General features: G+C 35.1%; 1 protein-coding gene across 4 annotated transcripts; it reads right to left on the reverse strand.

Annotated features, from left to right (window-relative positions):
- Positions 1-213: 213 nt before the first annotated feature.
- APRR2 (CheY-like two-component responsive regulator family protein) lies at positions 214-6,564 on the reverse strand. 4 transcript variants are annotated; one of them, XM_086256904.1, is made up of 12 exons: positions 6,403-6,564; positions 5,470-5,674; positions 4,841-4,920; positions 4,494-4,560; positions 4,177-4,223; positions 3,976-4,053; positions 3,302-3,880; positions 2,661-2,801; positions 1,995-2,264; positions 1,791-1,862; positions 1,589-1,666; positions 214-1,008 (listed from the first exon to the last, which is right to left on the reverse strand). In XM_086256904.1, the coding sequence occupies exons 2-12, from the start codon at positions 5,597-5,599 to the stop codon at positions 844-846; spliced, it is 1,707 nt and encodes a 568-aa protein (XP_086113030.1). In that variant the 5' UTR covers positions 5,600-5,674; positions 6,403-6,564; the 3' UTR covers positions 214-843. The 4 variants fall into 4 exon arrangements, with proteins under 4 accessions (XP_086113030.1, XP_086113031.1, XP_086113033.1 ...); XM_086256905.1 differs by having other exon boundaries at positions 6,400-6,516; XM_086256907.1 differs by lacking the exon at positions 6,403-6,564 and adding an exon at positions 5,979-5,997.
- Between the last annotated feature and the right edge of the window lie 4,917 nt (positions 6,565-11,481).

Raw genomic sequence — 11,481 nt, forward strand, 5'->3', positions numbered from 1 at the left:
TTTACCCCTCAAATTAACAGCATCCATCCAAAATAGACGGAATGGACTAAAACCGAAAAAGTTAGGTAATAAGTGGATCAAAATTGAACTAAAAAAAAGTCGTGGACCAAAATTGAACTAACTATAAAGTAAATAGACTAAATCTGTAATTTCTTCTATAATGTTTTAATGACTTGAATGAGAAATAAAAATTTAAATGGTAAATTGATCTAGTGATATTACTCTCAATTTTATTAAAAAAAGTCTCAAATTCAAACCTCTTACCCCAAGTTTTTTTCATTTTAAATTTTAAATGCTACAGATAAACCACAAATCAGCATCCACTAAGGTTTTGAGTTGAATTTATTCACGAGTCCCTCACGGTAGAGCAACACTGCTGTCCCTTTCATTATTAGACAGCAACCTCAGTAGGACCCCACCCAACAGCACCAAAAAGGACCTCCCCCAAAAACCCACATCAGATAAAAAGTTACACCCAAGTTGGACCCCATTTGTCTTTCGGTTTGGAACTATTTACAATCAGAATTTTCACATGGGCATGAATCATCCACGTGGCTACTTCTGGGCCGGAGCTGACATTTCTGCTGTAGATAGGGATAGGACCAAAGCCCCTTATTTCATTGTGTCTACGTCTGACTTAGGACTTGACTCGTAGTGTGGGCACACGAAGACGTGGTGCCTCTCAGACCACAATAGATAGCTGGTCCTAGCCAATCGAGTGTGCAACACAGCTAAATTTTACAAGGGAAAAAATACATTGCTAACAGATTATGGACTTGATTGGCTGAGACCACCTAGCTAGCTAGCCTTGTGATCCAGGACCACGATGGGACCCGGTCCACGTCAGCGCGAGTTAGAGCCGTTCATGTGAGAAGGGATGTTGCAGATGCCTTGCCTTGTGAGCTCGGATAGTACACCTTCTGTGGAGGGAGGCTTAAGCCCCAAAGGGAGAGGTAGCCATGGCTTGCTTATTGCCTCCTTCACAACCTTGTCAATGACCTCTTCTGCCTGCACAAGACCAAAAAAAAAAAAATCAAATCAAATTTCGGGTGCATTTTTGCCTCCTTAAAATTGATGCCCGCCATAATAATTGATGAAATAAATACAATACACATCGACTGTCACGTCCCGTGATTTAGATTCTACATGTGCATGATTTGTTGCCAAGTTATAGGACTCATGACTTGTCTAGCCAATCCAAGTAGGAACATCAATACTTCAACTGACATAATTTGAAGCTATGTCATAGGACTCAGTGACTTGTCTAGCCAATTCAAGTAGGAGCATCAATGCTTCAACTGACATACCAGGCCAACATTGATACACATTACTTTGGTCCAATGCAATGCCTCTCAATCAAATTTAAGAAAGGCTTTTTCACTTTGTTTTCCCAAAATTAGTAAGATTGCTGCCTTTTCATACAAGTTAAATGGTAAAGCAATTAATTAGAACTTGAATGAATGTGGCTTGTTAACTTTGCTCAAGTCAAATTTAAAATTGAATTGTGAAATGTTGGCTACCACATGAATTGAAATGAAGTTTGAGGGTCACAAATTAGAAACTCATGGCTTTGAATGTAATGTGTTACCGGATGAAGGTCAAAAGAGTTATGTGGCATGCTGCAACCATTATCAACTGCACCTGCATTGTGGAAACCTGATGCATTCTGCATTTTAGAAGTATGAAAGGAGATAGGGTAAGGATGCATGCCTGCCACTCATGGTTGAAAGAACTTGATAATTGAATGACCTATGCATACACAAAATGTAGACGTTCACCGGTATACTTACTTGAGGATAAGAGGAATAATGACCTTGCATTGGAGGTGGCATTACAGGGCAACCCCAGGCATCAGCATGCATCTGCAACATCAAATGGTACAAGTATCAAACAATCTCCATAATGAATAATGTTAACACCATCATTGGACATGTTTTAAGAAAGAGATTGTTTCTAGTCTACTATATATACTTCTGAAGATGACAGATATTTACCCCCGGATAAGGCTTCCAATGCCAACTTTCTGATGGTTGCCATGGGGGATAGCCCGGCGCACCCCACATTTGGACACTGGCTGGGTGGCTGCCAGGTTGCCCCCACATAGGATAGACTGGTGCCATTGGTAGGGAATTATTGTAATGATATGGGGGAAAGGCCATGATAGGCTTCTGAGGATAATAACTCCTTTGGGTTGGATCTCTAGGATGTGGCAATCTCCGGTCTTCGTCCTTGGGCAAGATGTGTCTATTATGCATGCGATATTTCTGCATAGACAACAAGAGGATTAAAATGACTGAAACCTTGGATTTCCAACAATAAAATGCATGGTAGAAAAAGTGGGATACAACTTTACCTGATTTATGAGAGAACTCTAGAATGGGGCTAACAATCATTAACAATTATGGGGATATACATGCTTCTATTTAGGCAGGACAGCAGCCACAAAATACAACTTCCTACTCAATTTGCTTTTTTATGTTTCATTAATCATCATCAGAATTATTATAAAAGGTTGGTTTGTAATAGGTTCATCATAAATAAGTCTTGACAACATGTGAAGACTGAAAGGGTTCCAACAGTTACATAGTTCCTTCACCAAGAAAATTGTTTCTACTGAAACAGAACTTAATCGGTTATCAAAGAGTAAGTAAATTACCCACCTGGAGATGGCTTGCTACATTATGCCTTGTCAAACCTTCAGCTTTCATCAGCTCTAGTATTCGAGAAGGAATGGCTTGATCCACACCCAATTGTTCAACTGCCTGCACAAATTTCTTGTGCAGTTCAGGCGTCCAGTCTACCTGAAACAAAACATGAATACCCAAATGCACTAAGGTTGTCAAAATCATCAAGTGCACTCATAATCCTTGAAATAAACACAAATTGGTAATAATTTTTCCTAGAGGAGTACTAGTCTACTAGACCTCAAACATGCTCTTACTTGGACTAGTTTTACAACTTTAAGGACATCTGACAAGACCAGAGGACCTTATTCTGTTGGAAAAAAAAACTACATACAATGCTGTTTTATCAAGTAGGCTCTTCCAAGTCAATGACAAACTCATAAGAGGTAATCTTAGATTAAATTTCTTCATATTCATAAATCAGAAGTCTTCCAAATAACTTTAGCCCTTACACCATGAACTTAAAAAAGATTAGAATTTTGTAGTTATAACTTATATGCCATCTTGAGCAACTTCATATACATGAAACCAAAAGAAATAAAAATTGTGTTGGCTACACCAGTATGGAAGAAATGGGAAACTTCAAAAGAATTTCATGATTGTGATATTTAAATTACCTTCATTTTCTTCCGATTAGATTTGCATGAATTTTTAAGACCGGATGCTTTACTCAGATTTTCAGCAGCAGCACCAATATCATTGGCACTGTCTCTACTATGCGGGTGATGAGACATATTAATCTCACTCTTAGAACCATCAGCGAAGTCCTCTTCCTCTTTGACCATCGTCTCCTGAGGCATCTGAGGTTCACTCATTTGAAGAGTACCATCAGCAATTGAATTGCTACATGTAGTTTCGACAGATTCATTTCCACGATTAAATAATATTTCATTCTTGTTGTTGCAACCATGCTCCCCACTCTCTTTCTCTGATAAGCAGTTAATTTGATCTTGGCAATCCCCATCATCTAGTAATCGTGATCCCTGATTTAGCTGTGGTGTTGAAGGAGCTGGGTACTTATCACTTCTTGCTGATTGTTCATGGTCACTTTCATGAACCCTGGAAATAGTTTCTGTTTCTACTGAGATATTACATTTCGGTTCTTCATTTTCCAGTTTGAGCTGCAACATGGATACTAAAGATTCTTTGACTGGCTTGAGTGATTCAGAGACAGAAATCCCTCCTCCATTGAATGCCTGCTCAGGATTTACAAAATCAGACCATTTCTACTTGCAGCATTTGCATAATACTTTGTGCAAGATCATGGCACACATTACCATACTCGACAGACCTTATGAATAACATGCTGCCAAATATTCCTAAGTTTGTCCTCGGAGAGTGGTTTCCGCAGGAATTCAACTGCACCAAGCTGAAAATAGGTTGTCAAATACATGCATGAAAAAATATATGATTCACTGCAGATGTGGTACAGAACCTTCAGTTATGATTTGAGCATTAAGATGGTAAAAACAGGTTAGAGAAAATATCTTACCGCTATACACTTCATCATGGTGCTCAGGCAATGAATGTTCGAAGTCACTGTACAAAAAATTTGGTAGCTTCACATCAGAAACTATGTAAAGTTATCATTGTTGCATTATAGTTATTCATGCTTAATGATGTAACAATTTTTTAGAAACTCAGAAAAAGATTACAACAAATAAAACATAAAAAGATCATGGAAGATAGTTAACAGAAAAACTTGTTAAATGGATAAAAACAGAAACAAACTATAAATCATGAATAAAGAAATCAGGAGCACAGTGTTATGGCAAACTTAAAATGATAGGTTTTACTTTCTAAACTTACTAATGACCGGCAAGTCCTTAGCAGTTTCGAGAAATTGAAAACCCCAATGGCCATTGCTTGGATTTACCTGGGACCATAGTAGTAATTAGGGTAGATACAGCTATAGGAATGACAGGACAAGCATTAAGGCTTTATTAATCAAAGGAATTGCATGAGAGTACTGAATAAGATGAAACAGGTTTAGCTGAAAACAAATTTTCCAAAAATGACTCCACAAAAATCAAAGTGGGTTGTTTGGTCATCCAGTAGTTTCAAATCAGCTAATAGGAACCAATGCTCCACAGAAAAAAGTTAAATTTTTCTGAAAATAATAAAATTGATTTATATTTTCATTGTAAGTTCATTACCTCAACAATTGCAATATGGAAACTTTCAGGGTTGCTTGAAAATGCTGACAATGCTTCGGTTTCGTTGCAGAACGTAGAAACTGCAAAAGACATTGTGACGTTACCTAAAAAGTGCAGACAACACGAAAACACAAACACAAACAGATGCAAAAAAAAAAAAAGGAGAAACTTAGAAATTAGACCAACACTACATCTAAACAGCATAATTTTGGTTTTTTTTTTCTCCACTTTTCAGCAACTTTTAATTTTGGCCCATTTGGATCACAAAAATTTTAATATGTAATTGGGATTTTAATATTCCTTCTTTAGTGAAAAAGGAAAAACAATTTATGGTAGTGTTGAAAATTGCAGGAAATTTATTCTTCTTCGATGGTCAGTTTCATTTCTAAGCTCTATATGACTAAAATCCAAGCCCACATTTAAACCAAAGCCAGAATCCAACTATAAAAAGAAGCATTGTAAGATGCCTTTGAGGGGAAAAAAATGGGGACCAGTATACTGATGGAATGTTAATGAAGAAGTGGGAAAAGAGTGAAACTAATATTTCTAGTTTGGGAAAGAAAATTGTTTGAAAAAAAAAAACTTAAAAAAGCAGCTAAGAAAGAAAAGGGGAGTTAGAAATCTCTAACCAATATAATCCATTGCCTCAAGCTTTGATCTTAGCTCAGCAGCAGAACTGATGTCTTCATCAAGGAGTATAACTCTAAGGCCCTTAGGAAAATCTTTCCACACTTGCAAATCGTTAGCAGTGCAAACCATAGCTGGTTTGGCATCGTTTCTCAGGCCCTCCTAGAGTAGTGTGGCAGATCACAGCATACAAACATCCAACGAACTCTGCAAGATCCACATGAATAACACATCAGAACAACATTTCCTTGATCTAATTAATAATATAAAAAAAGAATCACACAAGCAAACAACAAGAGATAAACAATGAACTGGGATACACCCCATTGCAAATTGAATAGTCCATTAAACTCTATAACATAGACTGATCTCAGATGATTGACTCATACCAAGGTTCTATTAGACACATATACCTGATTTAGACACTTGTGCTTTGCAGAACAAAGAGAGAGAAAAACAAATAAAACTAGATGATAAGAGTTCTCAGCTGGAACAAGAAGAGAGATTTTACTTTAAAGTGTGAAGATCTTGTTTTATATATAGTGCTAATTTTGCAGAACAACAAATGGGACAAAAACCCATGTGAGATCTCTGTCAATAAAAACTCACAAAGATACAAGATGTCCTTGACCATACATAGAGAAGATGAAGAAACAATTAATACACAGTATAAAACATAAGCTGGGAAATCTCTCAGAGTGAACTGAAAAGACAGACTTTAATCCCAACGCATGCATGCACATATTAAGAGCAAAAGCATAAAAAAAAATAAAAATAAAAATAAAAATAAATAAATAAAAAAAACCCACTATATATCTCCAAAAGTTAGCCCCACTGAGCAAAAACACATCGACCAACATGATCAAAAACAAAGAAAATGCAGTGAAAGATATAATCTTTACAACTACCCAAAAAATAAAGAGAGTCTTTACCACCTCTAGTGAGTAAAGAAAAGGTTTCTTTCTCCCACCCTCAGGTCTCTTCCACTTCTTTGCCTGTATATAGAAAGCTTACTGTGAGAGAGAGAGAGAGAGAGAGAGAGAGGTTTAAGTCCTTTTTCTGAAGGGTGTCTGTCCAAGACCTCTGCACAATTACCAGCGGTTGTTTACGGACCACAGAATATGCAAAAGGCCTCTCTCTTAAAAGGGTCAATATAAGTTACAACTTCGTTTTACGCCTACTTTTTGGTGAATATCCTAAAACCACTTAAAGAGTTAAAGGATTTCACTTTTCCCTCTCGTAAAGCCGTAAAGGTTTAATTAAATCCACTTAAAATAATACTAGTTGTCCCATATTTTTTTTCTCACATTTGTATTTCATTTGATGTGTCGTTACTTTACTGAAAGGGTATTTCTTTTTTCTTTTTTAAGTTTTTTTTTTAAATTTTTAGTGTCCAATGTATAAATGTCATGTAAGATGGTATGAAATTGTGGTATAAAAATATGTTACGTGTAGCATTACTGATCCACTTTTTTCACTCACCGTCCACATGACTTGTCCATTTTACCTCACACGAATGGCACATGATATGTGTTTGTATAGAAATATAGATACAATTTTAAAAATTGATTCAATAGGCCATATTAACAATTTTTAAAAGTTTGAGGGGTAAATTAACCAAATTTTTAATTTTGAGAGCAATTTGACACTCGGATCATAATTAAGAGGGCAAAATGGCTATTAAAGTCTTTCTTTTATAGAGAATAATTTAATAAATCACTTGTGGAGCCTATTTTGCGTTGTAGTTCAATAAACGAAATAGTTTACTTTTTGAAGACTTCATTCAATAATTATCTTTACAAAAATTTAGACAAGTTGAAACTGTTAACAGATAACTGTAACAAAATTAAATAGATGAACACAATTTTTTTGATAAACTCTAAAATGATTATCATTAATCAAATAGTGAAATAATTTTTGATTTATCTAATTATTTATAAGAATTAAAAAATAGATGACTCAAATCATTAAACTATGGGTGGGCATTTTTCTGCCCAACCCGCCCATACTGCCAAATGGTCAAGTGAGAGCAAGGAAAAACTCTCAGACAACGTAAAAAATACCAAACCAATTGCAAATTTACGAGTTTCAATTACGAACAACCTGTTTTAAACTGATCTGCCTGTTTTCGATATTTGCATAATTAAATATTATATTTAATATATAGAAAATTAGGATTAAATACCAAATTCTAATAATTTTTTAGAATATCATGAAGACCATATAATATTTCAATTGAATTACTAAATTTAAATGTAGTTTTTTAGATTAAGTCACAAATATGTTGACCCCTTTTTTGATTTGAGTCTTTTCCATTTGACATTTTTATCATTAGGACCACATATGATGAGTGTTAGTTATAATTTATAAGATTTTGACAAAATTGTCCTGGAGGCTTTTATATTATCTTAAAAATTTGTAATGTAGTCTCAATTTCACATTTAGTTGTGACTGTACGACACTCACAACTTTAAATTTAGTTGTGACTGAACGACACTCACATCTAAGTTGTGTCACAGTTAAGTTATGACTTAATTGATTTTTTTTTTAGAAATTATATTATATATAATATAGTATAAATAGAGGTCAAAACAATACTTTTACTCAAAATAATACATAGTATAGTGGTGTGAGTTGTCTCTTTCAATTTACCAAGACAGTCATAGTTAAGTTGTGACTAGATTGATATATTTTTTTTAATTCAATATAGTATAAATTAATGTAATATTTGTGATGTAATATTATTTTTATTTTTTTATTGTAGTGGTATGTAATGTAATATTTGTAAATTTAATACTTTTTACTTTATTATTTTGTTTGACTTTTCAACTAGTACTTAATCTAAAATACTATTTAATTTTTGTACCTAAATTATAAAGTTATTGAAATTTAGTAGTTAAAATCAATGGACCTTTTAATATATCGTAATTGTATTAAATATAATATTTAATATATCATAATTGTATTAAATATAATATTTAATATATCATAATTGTGTTAAATATAATATTTAATATATTATAACTAAAGTTTCATAACTCACCGCCACTATCTCTCTAAACCCTAGTCATAAGGACAGCTTCGGATATAATTAGGCACTCAACCAACCTTTCAATTGAAAGTCTTTTATTCTATGATTAAGGTGTCCTTTGTTTTATGATTTTGCTTTGCTTTTATGTGGAGCTTTGGTTTCCACCAATTGGAAATTTTTTTACGGCCAACAATTGAATCATGATGCAAATGCTTTTTGCTTGTAAAAAGCCTAGCTTTTGTGGTGAAGAGCCGTACACCTCATGATAATACCATATTCATAATTTCATAAAGAAAAAAGTAAAAAGTAAAAAATCATGTCCATCATTTACATGTGAATTTTATACGCTTTTTGGTGCTCTCAACATAAAAGACTTATAGGCAATTCTCATGACCTAATAATGGGTTTTGATTGAATATTGCACAATGAAACATGTGAGTTTATATTTTGTTGTCAACCAATATTTTAGTATCTTTAATTCTTGTACCTTATGTCATCTCCGGGTTGTTGGGGATTTCCTTCATTTACAAATATTTTAATGACCTCTGTTTTTATTTTTTTTTAATATCAAATGAAAGTGAGAAGGAGAATTCAAACTTGAGATCTCAAATGTATAAATAATTGTTCCTAACTACTAAAACTACAAGTCTAAACTCCAATTATTCTTATCAGCTCAAGTGACATAGGGTAAGAATACCAAAATAAAAACATTAGGGTAAAATAGTAATAGATCTGAGATTCCAATCATATTGTTGTGAAAGAATAATTGCCATAAATAGTTGCTAATTAATGTTAATAACTAATATTAGGATCTTTGACAATCGTCCTAGGAAAACAAGGAAACCTATATTTTAAGGCACTTAACTTTCGTTCCACCTACAAAATTGTGACTTTTCTTAATGTGGAATAGAAGTCTTCATATTAATGGTTTGAATTTATGAATTTTACATTTTCTCCCTTTCCTCTTTTATCTTGAGGGCTGCTATTTGCACACTTTTTTTTTTTCTTTTTGCACACCCCTATTAAAAAAAAAAAAAAAAAAAAAAAGACTATACAACCCTTCCTCTTGGCACACCCCTTCCTCTTGGCACACCCCTTCCTCTGTTTTTTTCCCTCCTTTCCACTCGCCCGATCACCACCTTCCTCGCACCACCACCGCGCGCCACCAGCTTCCTCGCAGCACCACCACCTTCCTCGTAGCACCACCACCGCGCGCAGCACCACCCAAAACAGCCACCACAACCAGCCCGGCAACCCTTCCTCGGCTCCTCCCTTTCTCATCTCTCTCTCTATCTCTCTCTCCTTCCCTCTCTCCTCTCTCCCTTCTCTCTTCCCTCCCTTTCTCTGTCGCTGCAGTTGGTTCGGTAAACAGCCACCGAACGAAACTAACGGCTTCAGCAGATGACTGCCGAACGAACCCACCGGTTTCAAAGGATGGTTGCCGAAAGAACCCGCCAGTTTCGGCGGATGACTGCCGAACGGTGGTGGTGCTGCGCGCCTCTCTCCGGCTTTTCTCTCGGCGACGACAACCTCGGCCCCTCCCAGCCCAGCCATGCTGCGCGCCTAACCCAGCCCAGCCCTGGCTTTTCTCTTCGGCGATGACAACCTCAACCTAACCCACAACATCAGCGTTGTGGTTGGGTGTCGGAGCTCGTTTGTGTTTGCGGCTAGTCTTGGCGGGGTGGCTGGGTTGATAAGCTAGAGAAAGAAAGGGAGGGAGGAGAGAGAAAGAAAGAGAGAGATGTGGTGGTGGTGGTGGTGCTGCGCGCGGTGGTGCGCGGTGGCTGGGGTGGGATGTGTTTGCTGGGATGTTGGATGGCTGGGATGTGTTTGATGGATTAGGGGGGTGTGCAATGAGGAATTTGGTGAGATGATTAATTTTGGATATTTTAGTAATGAGAAGGGTGTGTTAAAGAGAAATTTTAAATTTTAAAAAAGTGAAAGAGGTGTGTAGAAGAAAAGTGTGTGCAAAAAGAAAAAAATTTAGATTGTGGAAATTACTATATTGGTCCCTCTTATTTTCTTGGAGCGTTAGTAGATTGTGGAAATTACTATATTGGTCCCTCTTATTTTTACTATGGCAAAAATGAAGTCCTTGTGCATGATTTAACAATGCCTTTTTTGGGACTTTTCACGAAGGGTAAGCAGCTTAAGGAGCTTGAATCAAATTATAATATTATCTCACAAAATTTTCTACTAAAGGAGTTCTCAACTTTAACATTTAAAATTGCACACTCAAAGCTTAAAATTTAGTTGTGAATACATCAATACATTGATAACAATTTTAGTATCAACAAATGTTTAAAAAGGCAAAAATAATAAAATACGAAAATTTTGATCCGAGGCATCACAATTCACAACCACCGTGAGAGTAATGGTCGACAAGTGGCCATGACGATAACGGTGACATTAAGAGGCGTCATGGGTAGAAAAGTATTTTCCTTTATTTCTTCTTCACATATTTTATATCTCTTATTTTTTCCTTTTTTTCCTTAATTTTTTTAAAAAATTAGGATTAAATATCAAATTTTAATAATTTTTTAATATAACATGAAGACCATATAAGATTTTAGTTGAACTACTAAATTTAAATGTATTTTTTAGATTAGGTCACAAACATGTTGACCCCTTTGATTTGAGTCTTTTTTATTTGACATTTTTGTCCTTTGGCCCACATATGATGGGTGTTAGTTAAAATTTATAAGATTTTGACAAACTGCTCTTGAGACTTTTATATTATCCCTTCACATTTAGTTGTGACTGTACGACACTCACAACTTTAAATTTAATTGTGACTGAACGACACTCACATCTAAGTTGTGACTTTATTAAATTTTTTTTAGAAAAATTATACTACAATATAATATAAATAGAGGTCAAAACAATACTTTTACTCAAAATAATACATAGTATAGTGGTGTGAGTTGTCTCTTTCAATTTATCAAGACAGTCACAGTTAAGTTGTGACTGAATTGATATATAT

Source organism: Dryas octopetala, chromosome 9 (genome assembly GCF_963921425.1).
Source record: "Dryas octopetala chromosome 9, drDryOcto1.1, whole genome shotgun sequence".
In the NCBI taxonomy this organism is placed as follows: Eukaryota; Viridiplantae; Streptophyta; class Magnoliopsida; order Rosales; family Rosaceae; genus Dryas; species Dryas octopetala.